At 41.9% G+C, this 26,974-nt stretch overlaps 2 protein-coding genes across 3 annotated transcripts in view; one reads left to right on the forward strand and one right to left on the reverse strand.

Moving 5' to 3' along the window:
- Positions 1–23,035, forward strand: part of FARSB (phenylalanyl-tRNA synthetase subunit beta) — a 113,317-nt gene extending 90,282 nt beyond the window's left edge. Inside the window, exon 17 of the mRNA XM_070070150.1 lies at positions 22,474–23,035. Within this exon, the coding sequence (XP_069926251.1) occupies positions 22,474–22,490 (17 nt within the window). The 3' untranslated portion in view covers positions 22,491–23,035. The remainder of the gene's footprint in view (positions 1–22,473) is intronic.
- Positions 1,703–26,974, reverse strand: part of SGPP2 (sphingosine-1-phosphate phosphatase 2) — a 133,774-nt gene continuing 108,502 nt past the window's right edge. For both annotated transcript variants that reach the window (XM_070070151.1, XM_008259230.4), the window contains one exon: positions 1,703–4,393. In XM_070070151.1, coding sequence (XP_069926252.1) covers positions 3,842–4,393 — 552 coding nt within the window. In that variant the 3' untranslated portion in view covers positions 1,703–3,841. The remainder of the gene's footprint in view (positions 4,394–26,974) is intronic.

Raw genomic sequence — 26,974 nt, forward strand, 5'->3', positions numbered from 1 at the left:
TTCATACTGTTGTCTTTCCAGCCCCTTTGCAGCCATTTCTCACCCAGAGTTTCAGGTTGTCCAGTTCTCACACGCCGCTGCCTAGCTGACTGGCCCTTGCAATTAAGAGTGTCAACTTCCTGGATCATTTCAAATAGCAAATTGGAGTGCTTAAAGGCCGAGAACATGGTTGCAATGATGTGGATCTCAATTAGGGTAGTGGTTTGGTTTAGCAGAGGATACTCATCTGTGAAAACGTACTACCCTTGTTACCTAAACTAGCAAAGTCTGTAACATTTATTTTTCAGTACACAGTGGTCTTTATCTCCACATTTAGTAAAAGGGGCTGGCACTGTGGCTTACTAGGCTAAGCTTCCACCTGTGGCGCCAGCATCCCATACAGACACCAGTTCACGTCCTGGCTGCTCCTCTTCCAATCCAGCTCTCTGCTGATGGCTTGGGAAAGCAGTGGAAGATGGTCCAAGTGCCTGGGTCCCTACACTTGCGTGTGAAGAAGCTCCTGGCTTCAGATCAGCCCAGCTCTGGTGGTTGCAGCTGTTTGGGGAGTGAATCAGCAGATAGAAAAGCTTTCTATCTTTCCCTCTCTCTGTAACTCTACCTCTCAAATAATTTTTTTTTAAAGGGCACACCAATATCAAGGAGTTAGAGGTGTGGTTGAAAACATTACAGCCTACTACTTACTGCTCACCACACCTATGGTCATGCTAAAGCTCACCACCATTTATTTGCCTGTGGTTAAGTTATGTCAACAGCAATCATATAGGCTGCCACTTACCTTTGTCCTCTTTTCAGGTCAAATCCAAGGGAACCAGAGGAAAAGATCGAGGTTAAGGAAAAAAAAAAACAAAAAAAAAAACCAGACACTGGCTCTTAAAAGCATTTAATAACTCATGACCAAACAAAAATTATTTTAAAAAGACTACATTTATATACAGTACACAAGCAACACAGCTGAAGGCTTCCAAAATAGAAACCTGGAGCATATGGCCCTGAAACACACGTTTGGATTACACTTGGGAAGCGTGAGTTGCCTATTGGGCGAGAAAATCCTATGTTACAGTGAGGCCACTGGCATGCTGTGATTTCAGCCACTGCAATTTAAGGGGTTTTAGTTCATCTCAGCTAGGTTTTTTTGTCCCCTGCTTCTGTTATGGTGCAGGTTTGAGCAAAACTGGCATGAAATGACTGTTTAGAATGAAGGTTACTGGATGGACACCTTGGCCCAGACTGGTATTAGATTGGGGGCACAATAGGAGTGTGCAAAAGAGCATGTCATTCCACCTGGCTCCTGGCCAATAACCCTAAAGTCTTTGGTGTCACAGTTCCCAAAAGCAAGAATGGCTGGGCCACTAGTCCTAAGCTTATATTGAATACATTATGGTGAGCTTGACTTTTAAATTCTTAATTTCCAACATTCCAGATCCAGAGAGGGGCTTCGAACCAAGACAAAAGCCAAGCCGGCAGGGGGCAGTCTTTCTCCAGAGAGACTATCCCACTGTCAGGATACTGAAGGCAGACTGAAGGAGCTAGGCAGCAGTGTGTGAGAACTGGACAACCTGAAACTCTGGGTGAGAAATGGCTGCAAAGGGGCTGGAAAGACAACAGTATGAATCAGGTCATGATTTTTTTCAATCCGTTCTGCCTGATTCTAGACAAAGAACAGGTGTGCTCAAAAACTGAGTTTGGCTTCACCAGTGTAGACTTTTAAGTTTTTTTTTTTTTTTTTTTTTTTTTTTATCACTGGGATCAGGTAACTTTAAAAAGTGACCAACCCTGACAAATCCTTGGGTCATTCTTTAATGTCCTGTGGCTGATATATTCATTCTCAATTCTAACTGTGTAACTAACTATAGCCTGAAATACATCAATGCAACTGCATGAACTTCTGATGGTCAGGGCTTAAAACAAAGGGACAGTGAAAAACCTGTATGTATGTATGTGTGTTTGTACATAACCAGCACCCACCTCTGTGACAATAATCACGGCCCCTCTTTTGTAAAGACACAAGTGGAAAAGCTAGCCCTTTTGTCAGTTGACTTCAGACCAATCAATGAAAACATTTTGTGTAAAGATTACCCAGTGTTGTGATCTCTGGTTTTGCAGCTGGGGAAACTGAAGGGCAGGAAAGTGCCTGTTTATCCAACCAACAGCTTTCCACTGGCTGTGCCAGCCCACCAGGGCTTTCCACCTCCAGAGTTTGATATCATAATGACAAGTCATTATGACTCTTGCCTTCTATGATAAGCTTGGAAGAATTTTAAGTGAAAATGGGATGTTCTGCTAAAAATGATTTGGCTTGAGAAATTGTATCCTAAGTCACACACCAAAGATCACACCAACAACAAGGCTATGGGACATATTTGAAATTGGGAAAAGCATGGTTTTCAATTTGACACTAGATGCAGAGGCTCAGAGGCCAAATGTTCCAAAATGCGTGCATGGCGATGAGGAATCAGGATCATGAAACACTGGCATCAGCCCAGCCTCTGTAGCCCAAAAGATGCTTTATTCGCTCCATTTATACCAATCTTAAAGAAAGCTGTAGATTCCTGTTCCTTATTTTTAAGAACGGAAGAGAAGCCCCTGGAAGGAGCTCTCTGGTGTTTGCACCAAGGTCACTTTCCTAAACCTCTGGGGCACCTGCCCTCAGTTTGGGGTACGGTGTGCCCTGATGGCTTGTTTTCCTACGAGAGGCCAAACTGGTTCTCACATTAATTACCCTGAAAATTGCTGAGAGATAGGAGGTGGGAGGATGAAAAGGGAGCCCCTGTTTCTACTTTGTGGATGATGAAATAGATTTACAGCAGGTAACTAGGAAACAAAGACTATGCTCAGAGAGAGCGGCCTTGTCAGGCGATGGCAGGGAGGCTGATCCCCTCCTTGTCAGGCCCCGGAAAGGATTCAGTTGGTCCATTCTTCTGTTGGTCCACTTTGCTGGGCAGTTGCCAGTGCCTTCCAAGTTTATATGAAAGCCACAAGAGCTGAAGATGGATAGAGAGCTTATCCCAAGCTGCTCATGAGCAGGAGACAGGAGGAGTCTCAATGAATCCTGAGTATCTCCACTTACAAGGAAAGCTAACTCCCAACTTGCCAGGGGTGGTGGCAGCAGCCAGTAGTCTCATGAGTCAGAATAGCAATAGTACTTGAAAGCCTGCAAAATGCACAAACAAGGAAGAGAAGATTGCTATTTCAACATGAAGGCCTAAAGGCGAATTGGACTCAGAAGGAAAGCAGGCCCTTCCCTGTGACCTCAAAGCTCTGCCACTGCCTCCCACAACTCCACAGCCATCCTTACTCGGAGTGGGCTCACCCCCTGAGCAGGTATAGTATAATCTGAGTGACACTGAGGAATTAACCCTGTCCAACAAATGCAGTTTTATATAGCGCCACCCTTTCTTTTGGGCCGAAGTTCCAGTTTTGGAAATGAGACTTGGTGTGGGGCAAGGCCATGACCAAAAAGAATGACCCTACCTCCAGCCTCCCAGATCGTCCCATCTCCTCTGGGCCTCCAGACCCCAGTGGGGCATAGAGCCAAGCCTGCAACCTATTACTGGGTCTAAGTGCATGTAACAGAAAGTAGGTTGAGGTTGTCCTTAAAGACCTCAGCTGTAGGCTTTAGCCTGAGTTCTACTGTAGCATAGCACTTACCACCTAATGGTGCCTATGAGAAAATTTCCCCTTTAGCACAGCAGCATCATGCATCTCATATCAGGAAGAGAGACATATGGCAAGTTTTTTTTTTTTTTTAAAGAAAACTGAATTGTCAAGACTTGCCCACCCAACAATTTTCCTATGTCTTAGTTCTCCTGCCCATGTGGGCTAGTTCCCAGCTGTTGGAGGTTCAGAGTAATCCCAGCAACCTGTGCAGCATTGGCACGAAGGTTGTAGCACAGATGCCAACAGACGTGTAGGTGACAAACTTGTAAGGCACTTCAATCTCCAGTCTTCGCCGGGCCTCCTTGTTCCTGGTGACCACCTTGAACCACGAATACAATACTTGCAGCGAGAGATTCTGTACAAGTTGACGAACCAAGAGGATCAGCACAATCCCCACTGCAAATTTGGTTAGACCCAAAACTAACATGCCAGTGGTGAGCGGTGGGATGTTCTGAACAACAGGGAGAGATTCAGCAGGCATGGACACGAGCTGGAAGAAGTGGTTGATCCAGAATCCTATGGTCACTCCAGCGCCGGCAGCCAGAATTGTGGTGGTATCTGCTCTGGTTGGACTGTAGTAATCAGACACGGGGTAATTGTAACACAAGAAGAACGGCACAACTATGACACACACTGGGAAGAGGGGGCTGGCTGAGTCCAGGTAGTCAAGGAGAGTCCAGGCGGGGTAGGTGAGGCCAATGAGGAGTGCGGTAATCAGGACACCACCCAACACATCCTATGAGAAGGAAAGAAAAGAACAGTGTAGGCCCATGAGTGCTTCCTGCATGTAGGCATCATCTTGAGTTAGCTATGGATGATTTGATATCTAAAATAGGATATTTTCATTGTTTTATTTTATAGCAGGTGTTCAAGAAAATGAAAGGTTATACAAGCTTAAAATGAAAACAGGTACACAACAATCAGGCTGTTTGTGTTACCTCTTCCAATTTTTCTGTACTTTGGAATAAATTCTCTGCCTTCTTGATGAACAGCTATAATCTCATTGTTCCTTCAATCTGATATTGTTCTATTATTTAAATCTTATAAGTGGGACTGGTGTAGTAGTGCAGCGGGTTACGCTGTTGCCTCTGACACCAGCATCCCATATGAGCCCTGATGCTAGTCCTGGCTGCTCCACTTCTGGTTCAGCTCCCTGCTAATGCACCTTGGCAAGCAGCAGCAGAAGAACCAAGTGTGTGGGCCCCTGCCCTCCACCTGGGAGACCTGGATAGAGTTCCAGGCTCCTGGCTTCAGCCTGGCCCAGCCCCAACTGTTGTGTACATTTGGGGAGTGAACCATGGAAGGAAGATCTCTCACTTTCTCTGTCTCTCTTTTTGTAACTCTGCTTTTCAAATAAATAAATAAATCTTTCTTTCTTAAAAAACAAGTGTTTCAATAGTTGTAGCACAAGTATTGTCACAGTCTTCACAGAAGTGGAGTCATCCTTTCTGGGCAGGCAGAGGCTACAGCTGGCTGAAGGGTTTGCATCTGGAGTGTCACATCCATGCAGCAGACACACCGTGTGACTTAGGCAACATGCTTATTTGGAGTGGTCTTAGAAGAGATTTTGGATGTGGTGGTGCCAAGCCTCCCTCTTCTAGTCATGTCACCACCAACTCCTCTGCCTTCAGAGATGGGATTCCAAACAGTGTGCATGCAATTTCACTGACAGAAGCACCGTGCTTTAATCAATCCTATTCTAGATTATAGTTTTCTTTCTTTCTTCCCTCTTTGTTTAAAATATTTTTTACTCTTCAATTTCACACACTTTTGTCTTTCCTTAGTCTTCTCCTTGCAAAATTTATTATAATCTAAAAATCTCAAGGTACTGTACACAACTAAGTACTCAATACAACTAAGGGGCTCAATACAGCTAAGGTACTCAATACAGCTAGATCATAGAATGAAGAACTTGCTGTGCTTTTATTACAAAGTTTCATCTGGATTATTTTGAAAGTTTACAATTGAAAAAACTTTAAACACATTTCACAATGCATTAGGAAACCTGGAAAACATCAAAAACTAATACATGTACATGATAGAAAAATTTGGAAAACTCGGAATGGTGTAAGAAAAATAGACCCATAGTTCCACCACCCAGAACTAAGCACTGTGTGTCCTCCATCATGTTTCCTTCTACTCTTTCATATATTACAACTTAGAATTCTATGGGTCTTCTTCTTCTGATAGCTTTACTCAATATTTATTTCTCTTGCTTACTGTCTACTAAAATGGCATCTTAGGTGAGCAATGGATAAGAATTAGATCTTGGAAATGATCGCTGAAGCTACCACAAGTTTCATAGATCAGCGGGCATCCACCCATTCTTCCAATGATTGTGTATGACTACCTGCTGAATTCCAGACACAGTGCTAGGGGGTCCAATGTTTACTAAACAAATACCATCCCCATCTAGCCTGAGTTTGCAGCCTAGTGTAAAATGTGAAAATTGCTGCTTTTTAAGAAACATGGAGGCCAGCCTGTGGACCCTGATGGTCCTTTGGGCTGGAGAGCAGTAAACACTTGCAGGAGCTATAAGATGCTCTCATGCAATGGACATCATGAGCACTATGGCCTCAGAGCAATGTGAAGCTCTTTTCGGGTAACAGTATGGATGGATTTTCACTTTAGAAAGAGTGTTCTGACTGCAGAGAGGAGAATGGACGGAGAGGAGCAAGGCTGGACAGGGAACTGCCTGCCTCCTCAGAGGAAGCCTTGTGTGGCATCAGGGCTTGGCCTGCTCTGCCTTCTGCCATATTCCTTCTCATCAGTTATTACCTTAGTTTCACAAATTCAGGCTTCCTGGGTGCCAAAGTTAAATCCAAGTATTTGGTTGAATTTTCTACACATGCCACCTCCCGCTTCTCACCTTGACACACAACCATCTAAGCTCCTAGATTTAAGTGATACACTACTCTCAACGATCACTTCTAGACATCTGTCATGGTTTCTTCCACATTTAAGTCTTCCAACAAAGGGTCTGGTGTTTCCCTTGGGGATCCATGAGGTTCTGGGAAACTAAGAAACTTAGGAAGACCAATCGTTACACTGTGTCCTGGTGACTAGTGCAAGGGGTGGGTATATGACCCTGCTGGTCTAATTAGAATGAATTATAGCATTTGTATTTAGAATTCTGGGAGAGATTCTCTCCTTTTAAACCCCATGCCTTGGGGATTTAAACCTTTAACCCATTGATCTTTACCATTCCGCTTTTATTAATGTTAGTCTACACTATCCTGGTTATTCTCTGAACTCTAAAAAGTCTCTTTCTTGGTTTCCTCTCTTATATCTTCCTTTTCCACATCCTAAGCATGGGCATTTCCACAAATTCTGTCATGAGGTTTGCATGTTTTTCTCTCTTGTGTTTCAAATAAACAGATCTTTAAAAAAATTTCAACAACCAAAAAGTCAAATGCATTAAAGGAAATAAACAAATTACAGAAATAAATGACCCTTCCCTATAAAAGATGTGAAAATTGATTTGCACTGAGGAGAAATTAAAACTTAAGTTTCTATAAAAATTTTGTAGATGTTCTTTAAACAATCACCTCAACTGGCAACAACCCCAGTGTCATTCACTGGGTGAATGGGTAAAAAACAGTGATGCATTTATATGGTGGAGTACTCAGCAAGAAGGAGCAACAAATTACCAATATGTGCAGTGGTTGGGAAAAATCCTCAGCAAATTTTGCTGAATGGAAAAAGCTGAGCTCCAAGGGTTATTCACTGAACACTTCTATTTATATGACGTTCTCTAAAAGAGAAAACCCTGTGATAGAGAATTGATCAGAGGTTGCTAACAGTTTGGATATGGCTTGAGTTGTGTCCAAGGGTTTGTGTGCTGGAGGCTTGATCCTCACTGTGGTGATGGCAGGTGGGGGACCTGTTGGGGTGGGTGATCCTTAGGTCACTTAGGGCACTGCTCTCATATGCGATTTTTGGGACCCCAGTCTCTCTCTGGCTTTCAGTCTGATGATGTGATTGCGCCTTATCACACATTTTTTCCATCTTCCATGAAGTTTGCCGCAGAGCTGAGCTGATGCTGGGGCAATGTCCTCAAATCTCTAGAAGCTGGGAGCTAAATAAATCTTTTCATTATAAGTACCCAACCACAGGTATTTCATTATGGTATCAGAAAATGGATTAATTCAGAGGTCTAGGGTATGACTACAGAGCGACAGCGTTGGGGTTTGGAATGATGCAACTCTTTTCCATATCATGGTGGTATTATGCAAATCTATACATGTGTTAAGATTCAGAAACTTTATGCTAACAATAAAGCCAATTTTACTGTGTACTGACAAAATGAAACTTCAAACAAAGCTAGTAGATGCTTTTGTGGCAAATGAATAGCATGATTGAGTGCCTGCTGCTTTACCTAAAGCAGTGCTCTCGACACCCAGAGAGGTGCCCAGCATGTCATTCCCTTCCTCCACCTTCCCACACAGTCTGCCAAGAATCAATTCCTCACCCACGCCCATTCACAGAATTCCAGAAGTTTAACATTCTGCTCAAGAGACAAGAAGACTCTAGCTCATTAATCCTATGGATGCAAAATGGGGAGGAACTTGTCTATAACTTTAAAGATTGCACATTTATTTGTTCCCTGCCCCACAAATCTCACTCTGGGACTTGACCATAAAGACTGAATTGCCCATTTCTGACATGAGGTATTTACAAATTATCCATTACAGTCTTCTTTGTAACAGTGAGGTATCCGAACTAACCCATCTGTAGTGGACAAGATAAAGTTAACCAGGGTACAGTCACACAATGGAATACTATGAAGCTGTACAAAGAATGAGGAAGCTCTGATATAGAATTTCTAAAACCAAGGGGCAGAACAAAGTGCACGTTACCATTCCAATTTTTAAAAGCTGAGAGACTACATACATGCATTTTTTTCTTGAATACCCAAAGAGATGCACTTAGATGAGTGGGGGGGGGGCAGTTGGCAAAGATACTTATCACAGGACACCTTGTGTTCCTTTTGAATTTTCCATCATATGAATGCGCTACTTCCTTAAAAAGTGAAAGGGAACTGTTCTCTCTTCTATCAAACACGATCTGCCTGTCCCTTCCCATATGAGCACAGATCTCAGGAGCCAATGGGGAACCCATTTATCCTCTTCCCTCTAGGCTGCAGTGCTCCATGTGGTACAGTGGTGAGCATTATGGAAGCAGCTGGCAGAGCAGTGACAGAACACCTGAATTACTCACCATGTCCTCTGAGACAGACACGGTCATGGGTCAAGAACTGATTTGCTTGGTGGGGAACTCTAAGAGCTCATGGTGCCATGCAGATAGCAGAGAAGGGTGCTAGTGCCTGGCAGAGACCCCAGTACACCCACAGCAGTAGCAGCAGCAACAGCATCTTCTAGAACAGCCGGCAGGTCAATTATTGCTCATGTCAGGTTGCAGCTGGTTCAGGAGAACAGTGGGCAAGACCAGGTGGTTCAGGGTCACAGCCTCAGTAGAGGACAAGGAATCCCACAAAAATGTCCTGATGCCATGGTGTTAAATACAGCAGCTGTGGCACAGGTGGGGTCAGACTGCTCACAAGCCCATGTGAAAGTCCCTCTGAAAATTCCAGCAATATTTGGTATGGTAATTTCTGTCACAGGTCAGGGGGGCAGAGGTTCAGAGTGATCTTGCAGGTGCTCAACAAAGTCTATTACATATATTTCTGGTGATAGATTTCTGATGTCTCCCTGATCACAGAAACTCAGTCGTGGTGGCATCTGATCGCCTCCCCCGTCCTGTAGTCACCAGTCACTATGGTCCACGGACTCCCCACTTCACTTCACAAGCTCCCTCCATCTGCCAGAACCAGATCTTTTCTTTCAGCTTAACCTCACCATTCTCCTGCCTCAAAGCACTCACTAGCTGCCTCCCTGATGCCTGTTTCAACAGCAAATGTTCTCAAATTTTTGTGGTCATTGGAATCACCTTGGAAGATTGATAAACTGCAGACTCAGGACATTGCCCCCTGATTCTGATCCAAAATGTGGCCCAGGAGTCTACATTTGAACCATCCAAGGTAACTGGGATGTAGTGAGTCCATTTTAGAAGCTGATAGCTAAAGTGCTCCATGATGCGGGTTTCATTAGCTGGGCACGAAGGGGTTTCTCACTCTACTTTCCCCTTTGAACTTTCCACTCAACTAAGGTGCACCTGCTTTAACAACATGGCTAGTACACCTTCATCATCGAATGTTGCATTGTTGTTACGTACAGCACACTCCAGCCATCTCTGTCTATCCAGAGCCTCTGAGGCTCACCTCAAAAGCTACTTTTCTTCGGGGCCAGCACTGTAGCTAAGCTGCCACCTGCAACTCTGGCATTCCATATGAGCTCTGGTTCTAGTGCCAGCTGCCTCACCTCTGATTCAGCTCCCTGCAAATGGACCTGGAGAAACAGCAGAAGATGGCCCAAGTGCTTGGTTCCTCGCCACTTACATGGGAATTCAAGGCTCCTGGCTTCTGCCTGATCCAGCCCCAGTCTTTGTGGCCATTTGGGGAGTGAGTCAACAGACTGAAGACTTCTCTCTCTCTCTACCTCTGCCTCTCTGTAACTCTGCCTTTCAAATAAGTAAATAAATCCTAAATCAATCAACGTCTCTCTCTCTGTAACTCTGCCTTTTTTAAAAAAATTATTTATTTGAAAGGCTGAGTTACAGAGACCACAAGCAGAGGCTTTATCCTCTGCACCGCAACACTGCCCCGTAATTCTGCCTTTCAAATAAATAAATCTTTCTTCAAAAAACTATATTTGTTCTAAAATATCATGTATCTCCACAGCTGGGAAAAACAAACAAACAAACAAAACAACCCTCTTCCCGTTCCCTGAACTGAATATGAAGGCACTCACTTATTATCACTCAAAAAGCCCACCCCTTTTATTGTCTTTTGCTACAGTAACGTGTTTGCATGCTCTTCCTCTAAGCTGGTGGCAGGAGTCTGACCAGCATCTCCAGGTCCCTTGTATCTTTGCATTATTTCCCAGAGCTCCTTGCCTAGTGGCTGACCTGTAGCAGACACTGAGTTACAGTAATCAGGAGAGCAGAACACATTGCTCTCATCCTGAATGTCTGCAGTGTTTAGTGCTCAGTGTTTCAATAGATAAGTAAACTCTTCCATTCCTTCCTGTCTTCCTTTGTAACTGCAGTTACCACATTCCCAGGCATCTGGTTCAAATATTCTTTATAAACTAATTGTGTTCACCTTCAATTCAGCAGGAGATGATTTTAGTCCATGGCCCCAGCATTTGAGGCAAAACTAATCTTAGTCACAAGAAGGCTGCTGTAGATTTTTCTCTTCTTTCTCGGTGCACACCCATAAAAGGTGATACTGCAATAAACACATTTAAATAGTTTTGTAAGAAAAACACTTGAACCACAGCTAATGAACTTTCTAATTTGAGACTTTCAATTTCCTATAACAAAATTATTCTAAATGGCTTCTAAAAGTAAATACTTCAAATGCTTGAAAATTTGGCAGCACCTTTTTTGCATTAGCTTTTCTAAGCTACTCAATTCACAGAAAACACAAAATTACCATCTCTGAGTTGTATCTGTTGTTTCTCTTTTCCCTCCTTCCTTTCCTGTTTCCTTTTCTTTCCTTTTTTTTCTTTTTGTAAATTAAAAATTAGGATGGCTAGGTATTGTGGTGCAGAGGTTATCTTGACACTTGGGACATGCACTTCCCGTAAGAGTGCCCATCAAGTCCAGGCTGCTCTGTGCTTCCAATCCAGTTTTCTGCTAACATGCCTGGGAGGCAGCAGGGATAGCCCAAGGACTTGGGTTCCTGCCACCCAGATGGAGTTCCTGGCCCTTAGCTAGCTGTTGAGGACACTTGGAGAATAAACCAGCAGATAGAAAAATCCATTCTCTCTCTCTCTCTTTCTCTCTCCTGCAAATAAATAAATCTTTTTTAAAAATTAGGAGGTAATTTCTTTGGAATTGCAAAGGATTTGATACCTGTATGTGGGACCGGAGGGAAAGTAATTCGCAGTTACATAGATTGGCAAAAAATAAATGTAAGGCAGATGACAGTTTAATTAAAACCAAGGCAGAGGTGGGGGGGGAGAAACCAGCCAGCACTGGGATAACCCCATCCTGAATAGGTGGATTTCAAGGGTGGAGAGCAGAGAGGGAAGAATGCAGGTGTTTATAGGCAGATGAAATATACACAAGATAGGCAAGAGACAGTGGTACAAAAGGCAAGGTAAGGAAAAGACATGAGGGCAAAAATGGCAGAATATTCTTTACTTTGCAAACAACATAGTTCAAACATAGTTCATAGTTAATCTACATAATACTCAATTACCCAGTAATTTGACTCTTAGAAATTTATTCTGAAAAAATAATTGGAGAAGATAATAAAGCTGCTCATGAAAGTTAACATAGAAGAATGATTCTTGTTGGGTTATTTAACTCACGCCAATTAAGTCCAAAAAGTAATTTGTGCTCCATTACTGAAAGATCAGAAAATGTAAACAACAAAAGTAGTATAAAGAATAGAACAGAGGCAAATGTTTAGCCTAGTGGTTAAGATGCCTGAGCTCCACATCAGAGTAATTGGGTTTGAGTCCCCACTTTGGCCCCTGACTCCAGCTCCCTGCCAATGCAGACCCTGGGAGGCAACAGAGGATGACTCAAATAACTGGGTCCCTAGACCTATGCTGAGTTCCTGGCACTCAGCTTTAGCCCCAGCCCTGCCATGGCCATTGAAGACATTTGGTGAGTGACACAGCAGATGGGAGCTCTCCCACTCTGTCTCTCTCTGCCTCAGCTTCTCTATGTTTGTGTCCCTCTAATCTATGATAATAAAAGACAATGCATACTTCATCACACTAATGATATGAAAAGATATAAATCAAGCCTACTGTTCTTTATATCAAATATGAAATAAATATATTTTTATTTCATAACACAGCAGGTATATTTTCTATCTGAAAAAATACACTTATGCAACCAGATTTTTTTATGGTTTTAAATAGCCATAAGTGAGGTATATCATGTAGAATACAAATTTTACATAAGGGTTGATCTTAATTTTATAAAAATATATACTTGTATGCATGGATAAAATATAAGAAAGAAATAGACAACAGTTTTTTGCTGTTGGGTTATCACAGAGTACTATTATCTTCTCTACACTCTGAAGTATTTTTCAAATTTTCTATAGTCAATGCCTGTCATTTTTACCAGAATAAAAATTAAGAGGTAAAATCAGATAGTTAAAATCAGAACATTTCAAAATAAGACTAAAGTAGAAATAACTAATGATTATAATTTTCATGTCACATCAAAAACAATGAAATGTTGCCAAGAACCCACATGACAATCATAAGTAACATTTAAAATAAAAGGCACTTAGGATGCATTACCAGCACAACCCCACAGATCACACTGAAATACAATCAACCTTGAATTCAATTTACCATCCCAGATTTAAATTCAGCCTTTTAAATTATTTGAGGGAAAAGTCATTACATGAAACTAACATTTTCCAAAGTTAAACGTAGCAAGGTTTATAGCCCTGTGATTGTTATACTCATTCTCATTTTCAGTTATAAAACTTAGTATTTGTATAAAAGCTTACACCTTATTGTATCTTGTTATGGGAAACAATAATAGGTAGGCTAAAGTGTTTAGAAAAGAACGCTAATAGAGCTATCCAAAGCTTCAGAACAAATTTTTGTGAAAGTTTATATAAACACATAAAACAGTGTTTTCAGTCTCAGCCAGACAGAAACACGGCTCCTTTTGGTAAACATCTCCAGGTATTTCAACAACAGGCCCTAATCCTGAGAACTCCCAGCGTTTGTGAATTCTGACCCTACATCACGTTCCCATATGCAGTTTACCAGCGACAATTTTACATTCTCTCTCCAAACATCTTCACTGAAGAATGCTATTGAGTGGACCAACACAACACAAGGTTAGCTAGCTAGAAAGAAGGGGAGAGAACAAACCCATTCATTCTATTGTGAGGAAAGAATGCATTCAAATCTCGGAACTATTTATGCGAACTCTATGATTCTGGCGTCTACCCCTCTGCCAGGTCCCCTGCTGCGAATGTAAGGGCCTTCTCTGCCCTTGGCTGCCTTCAGAGAGCGAGCTGAAGCCAGGAGCGGAGTAAAAGCCAAGATCCACTTCTTTGCAGATGCTGCGATGCTTTGAATGCAAGCAGACACTGACATTACAGCAAATGAAACAAACCTACACTCTACAGATCTTTCTAGAAAATAATGTTTAGTTATAGATCAATGTTTCCCAATTGTACCCAGAATATTCATTCTTTTCCATCCTAGCTCACAATGAATTCAATTTCTGAGAATGATGCAAATGAGTTTCAATAGCAGCCAAATGGCAAGAGGGAGGCAACCATTGTTCATGAATATGAATATAGATGATTACAGGGAGAAGCCTACAAGTTATATAATTAACATAAGTATAAGGGCAGAAAAAGTGAACATGTAAGTTTAAAAATATTAATTTCCTGGTGAAGCACCTAAGGGGCTACAGAGATTGGCCAAAAGCAGGGAGCCAATGCTATGCCATGTGGTGCGAGCACAGCTACGGCATCTTCTGCTGTCCAAGGTCTTTGGTAGGCTTGCTGTCATGGGAGCCCTTCCTTTCTATGGTGTGTCTGTCCTCTAAGCCACCTTGGATATCCAAGCATTGTTATAAGGGAGAGTCTAAGGCTCACTAGGCATGAATATCTATGGTGATAAAGAGGAAGGCTTTCTACAAAGCTCTCTTGGAAAATCACTGAAGCTTGGAAGTAACTATATGAGGCAGAAAAAATTATGCTGGTTTTCACCTTCTGTAATTTTAAGATAAAGGCCCACTTGGAGAGTGAGCATATTTTGACCATCAGTAGACATCAGACTGGTATTTTTGACCAAAAAATGGTTTTCTATAAATGTGTTAAGAAAAATTATACAAAAACTGGAACAAGGCAATACTTAATTTCAATATCATATGGTTGACAAAGGCTGTGCAAGGATCATAGAAGAGAAAGTGCTTTGTACAATTCAGTTAAAGGTCTCCGATTTTGTGAAGTTGAGAGGTTAGCTGGTAGATTTTTTGCCTGGTTGATAGGAAAATAATTTCTGTTTGGTGGGAATGTCATTCACCTGCAAAGATTACAGTCAGTTGCCCGTAGGACAGTATTCCTATAGAACACAGAACCAATTTTGTATGCAACCCAGTAATCTGAATGTAATATTTCTTTTTAAAATTATTCACAAATATGTATTGACTCTTTTATTAAATCTTACTGACACTGGATCAATGAGTTGAATAAAGTCTTTGACACATACTCATTTTATATTTGCAAGAGAGCTATAATTTTACGATTTAGGAATCCTACTTAGCAGGTAGATAATTGTTTAATGTTCAGTCATATGACTGCTTATAAAGAAAATTCCCTTAGAGGATTGAATATACTATTTCATGGAAAATGATTGCAAACTTGTTTTCTTTTGTATATTGTCTTTCAAGAGCACTGGTTTGCTAAGAAAGTAAACAAAGCAGGTATTATATTAATATGATGCTATAATAAGGTATTATTATACTGTTTAAAATATCAATATTAACCAGAAAGTACTTAGGTTCTTTCTTTATTTCTCAATTTTATCCCATTTACAGCATGATTTGGGAAATCATGGGAAATAATCAGTTGCTTGTTGTGGCTTCACAGAATCTAACAAGTCCAAACAGGAGGTCTTCAGAAAAAGACAAAAGTTCCCCAATCGTCATTCACACTAATATGAACAGTTCTGACTAGAATGAATCACAGGGCTTGTCAGGTCAGCAGGATTATGACATTAGATCAAACAAGTTTCCAGGCAGGTTATAACATCATCTTTGACAACAGCTTGCAAGAATGACAAGTATAGGGAAGGGCAATCTGCTAGGAGACACAAAAGACACTGTCAAACATTTGTGAGATTTTTCTCAAATCTGGGTGGGCAGAGGGCCTCAGAGCAACGCCAGAACAGAAGAGAGTCACGTTCAATGTAATATAATTGTTAGGCAGGTCCACGCAGGTTGAAAGTCAATTGGCATCGTCACCGTATTTGCTGAGATATGTCTGTAGACCCAGTGCCTTTCAAACTGTATCCTGCATTCAAATCCTTTAGGAAGCGAGTTAAAATGAAGGTTCTGATTTAGAAGGCCCACGTGGGGCCTGAGATTCTGCATTTATACCAAGTCCTGGTAATGTGGAGGCTGCTGGTCAGAGGATCATGGGGTGAACGGTGAAACCGCCTCCCCTCGCTGAATCACAGATGCCAACATGGTCTCTTTGTGCTGAATGCAGCATGTCAGAGCTTCCAGCATGCTTTTTTGGAACCCTCATAATTGATTAAAAAGCTTCTGAATTACATCAGTGCTAGACAGGAAACTGATATTGTAGTCTTTGAAAACCCTCAAATGGTATTTTGATGTAGTAACAATTGTGCACAAAGAGGCACAGGAGAAAGATCTGGAAACGCTTTGTAGACCTGGTGCTCACATTTAGAGGAAAAGTAGCTGTACCCAGTCCTTTGTCACTGGCCCTGGGGAATGTGGGTTTGAACCCTTGTCTGGCTGCTGTGCAAAAGCAGAATGTCCTAGGGGAATACTTTGCAGCTCTCTTACCATACTAGGAACTGGACATTACTGGAGATTTATAAAAATAAATCTTTGCAGACTGTTCTAGTGAAGTCAGATATGGTCATGCAGTCTTTTTGATGAGGCTGAACAATCTGAATTACAGAGATTGTCACTTACTGGTCATTATGTGTCAGGTGAGAAGGGGAAGCCATTGGATTTCATGATAATGGACAAGTGAGATGCAAGGTACAAGGAGGGGAAAGACTGTGGTACAAACGCTCATGGGCTGACGATGAGGGCATGTCCCAACACACCCACCAGAAAGTTGGGACTGGTGTTGTGATGTAGTGGTAAAGCTGCCATTTGCAATGCCAGTATCCCATTAGGGCACTGATTTGAGTCCCAGCTACTCTACTTAAGATCCAGCTCCCTGCTAATGGCCTGGGAAAGCAGTGGAAGATGGCCTAATTGCTTGGACCCCTGATACCCATGTGGGAGACTTGGAAGGAGCTCCTGGCTTCTGGCTTCCACCTGGCCCAACCCCAGCTGTTGTAGCCATCTGGGGAGTGAACTAGACAACAAATGATCTGTCTCTCCCTCTCTCTCTATAATTATGACTTTCAAACAAATAAATAAATCTCTTAAAAAAAAGAAAAATGTCGTTAAGTCAAAAATACATTAACATAGTCTAGCTTAGCAATAGCATACTGTAGAGTATTGGTTGTTCCCCTCATGATAATGCACCGGGATCTGTGGTGGCCACCATCCAGTGGCCATGAGAGAAGATCCAACCCTATGTTACTAGCCCAGGAAAAGATCCAAATTCAAAATCTGAAGGATCACTTTTACTGAATGTGCATCACTCTAGCATAGTTTTAAAGTTGAAAAATCCTAAATCAAACCATGCTAAATTGAGGCCCATCTGTCCTCAGGTGATTCTGTTTTCACAAATATAATGAGAATGAAGTAGTATGGTGGGGAAACCAAATTCTGCCATTGACCCACGTATGTGAAATATTAAAAAGAAAAAAACATTCATTTAGTTGAGTTACAGAGAAACAGGGAGAGACAGAGAGAAAAAGAGCTCTTCCATCTGCTGGTTCACTCCCCAGTGCAACGGCAGTGACCTGGCTAAGCTGAAGCCAAGAGCCTGCAACTCCATCTGGGTCTCCCATGTGAGTGTTAGGGGCCCAAGCACATGGGCCATTTTCTGCTACTTTCTCAGATGCATTAGCAGGGAGCTGGATCAAAAGAGCAGCCAGAACTCAAACCGGTGCTCATATGTGCCAGCATTGCAAACGGTGGCTTAACTTGTTGCACTACAACACTGGCCCCAATGAAGTTCTTTGTTGTATTTATTGTTGTGTTTATGTTATTGGTAGGGAATGGAGACATTTCATGAGAAATTAAAACAATTATATGATACATAATATATTCAAGGATCTTGAAAAAGAATTATCATTTTTCATCTTTAGTCAGGAAACATTATTCCTCTCTAAAGGAGGTGAAAAAATACTTACAGTAAATGTAACAAAAATAAAACTCATTAATTAAACACCACATCTCATTAACCTCCTTGTATTCATTACCTACCACTCTGGAATAAGAACAGCAATGGCATTTCTTATGGCTCCATATTTCTTCAGAATACTGACTAAAATAGATTTCCAATTTGGGAACTACAATAAGGAATGCCATCAGTTTTTTTTTTTTTATAAATAACTGTATGCTAATCATCAAGATAGGACATAGCAAGAAACAGTGACATTATCATTTACAGGTTGTCCCACTGTACTATTCACCATCTAATCACACATCCGTTAGTTTTAATTCCAGTGGAAAGTGTGAGAAACCCAAGGGTCATCCTGCAAAGCACACAGGTAAAGAAAATTCTAATACAGTGGACCAGCAGCAGAACACCTGATTTAAACTTCTGAGATGAGAAATCTCTCATGGAACTTTGTTTTGGTAGCAAGATCATTAAGACTTTATAAACTTTATATTTGAGGTATACTGCAAGGTTTAAAGAATAAAATAAGCAAGAGAGCTTGAAATCAGTACTGCATTGTAACTTTTACAGGTACCCAAGTTCCCTAGCTTTCAACTAAGTTTAATCAACTCTCATTTTTGATTAGCACTATATCAAGCAGGCCAGTACACCAACAAGTGGCACCCTACAGAAACCTCTTACTTGTACACAGTTCTTAGGATAAACGTGTTTGTATTCCAACTGAGCAGTCACTTGGATATTATAAAGATGACTATTCAATGAAATTTCTTGCCTTTCTTCATGACTTCTGTATTTTGTTCAGTAGATAAAAGTTTTTCTAAAAAGTCAATCTTCCAAGTACAGCTCTTCTCCTGCTAAAAGCTGAACCACCCCATCAGCAGTTAATAATGTGATTGGCAACCATCACCCCTTCCAAGGCAGGGGCCAAGCAAAAGATGTGCAAGTCAGAGAGGAGAAGTTTGCGAGTCTTCTTATTTTGTAGAGCTTTGGCGGGTGCCAACCAAATTTTCTTTGAGATCGTCAAACTTCCGGTTGGGAGCCTGCCACCTCGGCCATATAGGTGCAGACTGGGCAGCGGCTTGCACAGGCTTTACGGGATTCTCACGTGTCCAAGTGGTGGTGGCCACAGCGTTCGGGAACTGTGTGACCCACAGGCTCTAGTCGTGCGGCAGCTGGATGCCTGGTGTGTGGGGCAGGCAGGTGCCCAGGAGCAGGAAATGGCAGGCGTTGCCTGTGGGCCAGGCCCTGCAATGGTGAGGGTGCAGAGGGACCCCCGGGGGGAGCAGCAGCTGCAGCACGCCTGTCTCCTCAAAGCCCTCGCAGATGGCCCAATGAAATAACTTTATGCAGGTGTGAGGCCTTCAAAACTATAAAGTAAGTCACAGCACTTACGGGATGTGTGCTTTTAAACATGTGAAACGTGACGGACCTACTTCCTTTCTCATGTGAGTGTGCTTCCAGGAGTATCCCCACCGACATAAATGTGGACTGCAGCAAGGTTTTGAGATTCAAGGTAAGTTCTAGGCCTTCCGCTGATTTTTCAGAACATAGTCACAAGCCTACTACTGCATTCGTCCAGGTTTGTCTGCTGCAGCCAGATTAGTGGCCATCAGATCACCAAGAAGGACATATTTTGGTAATGAGAACAGTTTTCAGACAGTTTTATGACTGTGATGGGTAAACAGTCCATTTTCCCTTTTGTGTCTGTCTGGACACTGCAGTTTCTCTCCACAGGCAACTTGGCCCAGCTCAACTCTGTAAACATTGTTAAGTGACTTTCTCATTTTGAAACAGCACCACAGAGAAAGGCAGGAGGGAAATGAATGTCGTTGAGAACTTGGTTCCTTTTGCACTCAGACTTAGGAGGTAGGGTTGAAATGACAAAGGAATTTTGCAAACCAATGGATTGCAGGTTTTAAAACTGATTCCCAAACAAACAACACATAAGCTGTTTGGAACCCATGTCCTTGTTTGATTGCCAAAATTCACAATAAGTATTGTTCTCTTAAAAAAAGAGAGCAAGGGCAGGAAAAAAATAATTCAAGTGTCTGGTAGAGGTGTTATACTTTCATCAAAGTTTAAACTCTCCATTCCAGAAAAAGAGAGAGAGAGAGAGAGAGAGAGAGAGAGAGAGAGAGATGGATGAATCTTCCATCCACTGGTTCGCTCCCAAAATGGCCATAGGGTCATGCAGAAGCCAAGAGCCTGGAACTCCATTCAGGTCTCTCCCATGGGTGGAGGGGCCCAAAGACTTGGACTATCTTCTGCTGCTTTTCCAGGTAAATTAGCAGAGAGCTGGAATAGAAGTGGGGAAGCTGGGACTCAAAGGCATATGAGATGTTGATGTTGCAGGCGGCAGCATAGCTGGCTGTGCTACAATGCCGGTTCTGTGCTTTTATTTTTAATTGTCTATAATATACTTGGATGGAGGAGAAAAGATACAGTTTGTGTCCATTAAACAAAAATAGCCTTATTGGTTTTGGCAAACAATTCAGGCTCACTGTTAAAAATGTATTTCAGAAAATTTTATCCACTACTAACTTTCCCCTATGCACACAAACAATTTAAAAAAAGTTTACTTATTTGAAAGGCAGGGAGAGTTCGATTCACTGGTTCACTCCCCAAATGCCCCAGGGTGGGGCCTAGCCAAAGCCAGGAACTCAATCCAGGTCTTCCCCATGGTTGACAAGAACCTAAGAACTTGAGTCATCCTCTGCTGTCCCCTGGAATGCATTAGCAAGAAGCTGGAATGAAAGCAGAGGAGCCAGGACTAGACTTGGCAATGATATCAGATGGATGTAAGCGTCCCAAATGGTGGCTCAACCTGTTGTGCCCCATAACTCTCCCCAGCACATACACACAACTTGACAACCAGTGGCACTGCGCTGTTCACTCTGTTCTATAATTTGCTTTTTTCATGAACTATTGGTCACATTTTCCCATGATAGCAGAATCATTTTAAGAGCTATGTAATATTCTACTACATGGAAATACCATGCCTTGGGACTGGTGTTACAGTGTAGCAAGTTAAAGCTCTGCCTGACATGTGGACATCCCATATGGTTCGAGTCCCAGCTGCCTCACTTATGATCCAGCTCCATGCTAATGTGCCTGGGAAAGCAGTAGAAGATGGCCCAAGTCCTTGGGCCCCTGCACCCACGTGGGAGACCTTGAAGAAGCTCCTGGCTCCTGGCTTCAGATCAGCCAGCCATTGTGGCCATTTAGGGAGTGAACCAGTGGATGGGAGATCTCTGTGTGTGTGTGTGTGTGTGTGTGTGTGTGTGTGTGAATATATCTATATACTTTATATTCCTTTTCATTCATTGGTCTATTTGTCTTCCTGCCAATACCATTATCTGTTTTCTGAAGAGTTGTAGTAAGTATTGATGTCAAGTGGTGAAGACCCTCCACTAAATAGTTAAAGATTAAAAATGTTACCTCAAAGAGAAAAAAAATCCTTTTGTGGACTGACTGTGGATTGATACACTGGATAACATCAATGTTAAATAATTCTGCTCCCCAGAGATGCTAGTGATAGGGTGAAAAGGGAAGCCACAGAGAGGGAATGTAACCAATGCAGCATCAGTAACCCAGTAAGGAAAAGACAAGTGATGCAGTATGAATGGACACTCCAGAAAGGAGGGTAGCTGACGGTCAATAATTACGCGGAGGGGGCTGAATGTCATTTTTCAGAGAAATCAAAACCACATGAGATGCAAGAAATAGCCACTAAAAAGGCTAAAGGAAAGTGAAGCTAAATTACAGGCAGGGATGTGGAGAACGGGAAATTCCATACAACACTGCTAAGAGTATAAACTGGGATGATTCTGTGAGAAATGCTATAAGCTTATTCAAACGTCTCTGTATTTGTTCTACTAGTCTTAGGACAAATTCTGAGAACTAGTTCAGAAGCATATGTATCATGTTTTATGGCCTTTGATACACATCTCATTACAACGTCCCTTTATCATTATGTCCCTTTACTCAACCCCTGAACAGCACTGGTTCCCATTCCCATTCTTTCATTTTTGTTTTACTAAGTCATAGTCAAAAATTTCTAAGTTATATCATGTTTTTTATTTATATTTCCTTTATTACTTTTATTATAGCCCTGAAAATACAGATAGAATTGTTAAATTTACTAGGTATCTTTATTTTACCTTTGGGGAAACTGCATATCTTTATATATTGGAATGTTGTACTTTTGCTTATTAATTCTTTGCTTTTTACCCGTTATATTTTTGAAGATAACTTCCAATTTTTTAAATATACAGACATTTTCAAAAAATGTATGCAGGAAACTCTTCTAATCTTTTACTTTGTGAGTGACATATTTAATATCATTTCTAGCAAGGTTTTTTCCATGTTAAGTTTACATAAATATTCACTTACATTTTTTTCTGATTTTTTTTTTCTTCTAAGTGGTTATAGCATGACTGAGGTAAAGAGAGAAGTCTCAGCCCTGACATTTTATATTAGTTTCTGTCTTCATGGCTTGGAACTACTGGTATTAAGTATTCACGACTCTTCTTTTCTAAGGGGTACATCTGCCTTCGGAGGACGGTGACTACTTGATTGAACTCGATTGAAACTGTTATGATTGGATTGAATTTGGAAAGAAGCCTTCACTCTCAGGTTTCAGTGGTTGGTTGAGGAATCACAGCAAACCATTTTCTTTCTCTTTGTTCTTGTTCCTCCAGGGAGACAAACAACTTAGAGGGCTGCAAATAAAAATGAAGTGCAAGTATATGCCAGTGCTCTCCTGAATGCCATGGCCCTGGGGAGCAAGATGGTAGGAATTTACGTATGTATTTCCTCAAGTGAACAAATAAGTGAAATCTTTTTTAAAAACTATGTAAAAATCACTTCTCAGCCTTTTGGCTAAGATTGACTATAAAAGGGTACTTTTAAAAATTTATGAGAAGGGGCCGGTGCTGTCGTGTGGCAGGTAAAGCTGCTGCCTGCAGTGCCAGCATCCCATAGGGGCTCTAGTTTGAGGCCCAGCTGCTCCACTTCCAATCCAGCTTTCTGCTACAGCCTAGGAAAGCAATGGAAGACGGCCCAAGTCCTTGGGCCCCTGTGCCAGTGTGGGAGATCTGGAAGAAACTCCTGGCTCCTAGATTTGGATAGACCCCATTCTGGCCATTGCAGCCATGTGGAGAGTGAACCAGCAGATAGAAAACCTCTCTCTCTCTCTCTCTCTCTGCCTCTGCCTCTCTGTAACTCTGCCTTTCAAATAAATAAATCAATCTTAAAAAAAAAGTTTATGGGAAAATTAATTTAAAAGATAAGTTTATTGTGGTATAAAAAATCTTGAAATCCATGCATAGTTTTTTCATAACATACATTTCCATGCACTTCTTAAAGATTCCTCACAGTACTTGCTCTTATCACTTTAATTAAACATTGTTTTAAAAATTTAACGACAGTACTTTTTCCATTAAGAGACATGCTTATAAGTTTATAGAAAAACCTCATCCTTCAGTGAAACCATAACACATATATAATCAAAAGGCAGGCTCCTAACCGGGAAAAGAAACACATGAAGGCTAGCTTGTATGGGTGGCTGAGGCATGTCTTTATTCTTAGTTATTTTTCTGGTCACTGGGACACATCTAGTGACACAGATAAAATGTACAGGGGTCCTGGATCTCAAATCTGTGCTCTCTCTCTCTCTTTCTGAATGTGGCTGTTTTTACTTATCTGGGGGAAGAGGATGCATCTCAATACAACCCCGTTTTTAGTACTTATCTGAGCTCCCTCTTTGTCTATCTGGGACTTCAATGGCATTTTGAGTCTTTCTCACTGAGATAAACTATCTGCGTCCCAACAGCAAAATCAACTCTCTGTCTTGGCCCCAGTGCACCATTCCTGCAGCCAGAAGCCTCACCCCTTTGGCTGTGCAGCCCTTGGCTCTGGGGAGCTGCCCAAGCGGTTCACACTCAGGCTCATTCCAGCCCTACTGCTTGACTGAGAGCACACCCAAACCATTTCATCTTGCACTCACAGAGCAGACAAAAACTGTGTTCCAACTATGGGTTTTTGAACAGTGTTGAAAAAGGAGATAAAAAAAATAAATTGCCTGTATTTGTTAAATACATACCACAAGTGGTTCTTGCTGGAAATTGTGCTAAGCCCCAATTTTGATATAACTAATTCAGAAGCATGAAATGTCTTCAACATCCCTTCACGTCATCTTCAACAATAGCCGTCTGAACCTCTAGGGTGGTTAACTAATAACGATTTACTTTGTTTTAAAATTTTTTTTTCAAACTTTAAAAACAAGAGAGGATCAATGTTTTACTCTGAGTTCTTATTGCTTTTGAAACCAGAAAAAATTCTCTATTTTTACAAAAGGGTAAAAATATTTCTGTCTAGGGTAAAGGGAAAACAATGAGCAACAATAACATGGTGACTGACGCTCAGAAACACGACCAAATTTCCTTTTTATCTCAGTAAGCAACTCACCCAACAGGGCATAGCAAAAAGTAAGGCTTGGTAGAGTGTAATTTATATTACAATTCGCTTTTTCTCTATATTAAATAAGTCAGTTTAAAGGTTTTTTTTTTTTTTAAAGTGGTTTCAAACAACTTGAAAAAACAACACACCAAAAATCCTCTAGTCCAAAGCCAGAACACAGTTTTGTATGGTCTGCAGATAATTTAATATTTGAGAAGCCTTTTGAACATCCTCCAACTCCAACCAAAGCTAAAGCAATACTAAGGGGGAAAAATAAATGAGTAAGCAAATAAAACCTAATATCTATATAATTATCCACAGATCAAACAAGTTAGAAACAATAAAATAGAGAAGCACTTCAGTAGTTCAAGTGCAAAATAATGGAATAACCATTCACTGTTTACTCGTATTTCACATACTAATTTAACAATAAAAGTTCTAATTTCACCATTAATATATTTGGGATGATTGTTTTATCAGTCAAAGGATTTAAAATCAGTTCTGTGTAACTGAACAATCCCAGACGTCTCAAGTACAGTATGATTAGTGTTCTAGGTTTTGTCTTCCATCTGCCATAAGCACAAACATAGTTATGAAAAACAGGGAAAATGCCATGATGTTGAAGTAGCAAGGAAAAGTCTATCAATGGGACTTGACTCTTTTCTTCTGTTGACTGGAAGCACTTTATTTTGGAGAACTGCCCCTCCCATGTGACAATCCTACTCCTGATCCTTGCTGACAGTATCACTCCCTGCTCATACAAGTTGACTCTTGCAGAGTTAGAGAGAGACAGAGAGAAAGGTCTTCCTTTTTCCGTTGGTTCACCCCACAATGGCCGCTATGGCTGGTGCGTTGTGGCCAGCACGCCGTGCCGATCCGAAGCCAGGAGCCAGGTGCCTCCTTCTGGTCTCCCATGCAGGTGCAGGGCCCAAGCACTTGGGCCATCCTCCACTGCCTTCCCGTGTAACAGCAGAGAGCTGGTCTGGAAGAGGAGCAACCAGGACAGAATCTGGCGCCCCAACCGGGACTAGAACCCGGTGTGCCAGGGCCACAGGTGGAGGATTAGCCAAGTGAGCTGCGGTGCCAGCCCCAGGTTGACTCTTGACTCAGCTGGCCCAATAGCACCTCCTGAACAGTGTTTAGTACAAGAATTGGCCTATTATCCAGGTGGGGCCAGTTAGAGATATTTCCTGAATCTCTCCTCACTGGAACTCTTTTAGGAGAGAAACAAAGAATTTAAGCTCAGAGCTTCCTGGGTCTATTTTCAGGAAGAACACAAGCCCAAGAGCACGAATCCACCCTGCAGAGAGATGCAGAGACAGGAAGATCATCCTTGGGTCGCACTTTCCCAGGGGAAGCTGCACCTCTGACCTTCTTATACTATGATAAGAAAAACCAACAGATTTCCCTTTAGCTAAAACTAGTTTGGGTTGGTGCCTGCCATTTGCATTCAAGGAGTCTGGATTAATAGGGACAGTAACCTCTCATGTCTGGGCACAATTAGCTGTGGTGAAGCTACTGAGCTCTTTCCAGTCCCTGTTCTCAGGATACTGCTTCTGCACCTCACAGGGATGCTTCCCAGGGTCCCATTCCTGCGGCTCACTGATGCAAGGGTGGTACTGGGTCCAACCAAAGTTTCACCTCCATACATGAGAGTTTTGACCTGAAGGGGCAATTGTCAGGAGTGAGAATACATGCATGGTGATACCCTACAGGGAAGAAGACAACACTCCTCAGAGCCACCGTGCTTATAATCTTCTCTGAAGCTTTGATGTTTGATTCTATCTTGAATTCAATGAACTACTCAATCCTTCCCAGACATTCTTATGCATTCTCTCTCTCTCTCTCTCTCTCTCTCTCTCTCTGTCTCTTGCTGACTGCAATTAATTTATTCTTCAAACCAAGAGGAGATAAATTATACAACAAAAAATTGTTTTGGATATCATGGCATAACCTAGAATGCTTTTCACGATGGGAAATGTAAGACTTTAATAAAAACTGGCTTTGGTAATAACGAGCTTTGTTTTATCTTGGATGGCAAGCCTAGAGGCAGGGTGGCCCAGTGTGGTACCAGTGGCCTCTCAAATGTCACCAGGGCTCTGTGTTTGTTATTTCTACATTTTGGCATGAGCTATGCTGACTTCTCTTAAAGACCGATTCTCCAAAAGGTGCCAAATGACTGCCACTGACAAGGCGGGGCTATGTCGTCATTCACATCTAGCAGGAGACAGAGAAATTTCTCCACGCATGGAACAGCATCATCCGATTTGGAAATACTGTCCTGGCAATGGTGTAAGAGCAGCCCTGAGACCCTCTTAGGAGCCATAACTGACTGAGTTTGGTGACTCCCTGGCTGACTGAGGTTTGAGACGGGAGGACCTGGAATCTTGCTCATGTTTCTTATGTGGACATCCTGGTCAAAAGAGATGCTCTTCCCTGAGGTGGGGTCAAAGCTGGTTTGGTGAGGGTGATGACACTGCAGAACCAGTTTAGCATTTCTTCATGAATCACTCAAGCCTGCCCAGGAGTCTGGCTAGAGGCTGTCAACAAAGCTGTGACACAGAAAGCAAAGCATTCATGTCTGACTAACAGTAACGTCTTCATGGCAGAGATAAGCAAATTATTTCTGTCTGTGAATTGCTCTCCCTGCTTGTACAGGGAGGACCATATCTACAAAGAGGCAGCCAGCAGAATGACACACTGAGGCGCGGTCAGCATCACAGCTGTGAACAATCAGTGATC

This window comes from Oryctolagus cuniculus, chromosome 3, assembly GCF_964237555.1.
Source record: "Oryctolagus cuniculus chromosome 3, mOryCun1.1, whole genome shotgun sequence".
In the NCBI taxonomy this organism is placed as follows: domain Eukaryota; kingdom Metazoa; phylum Chordata; class Mammalia; order Lagomorpha; family Leporidae; genus Oryctolagus; species Oryctolagus cuniculus.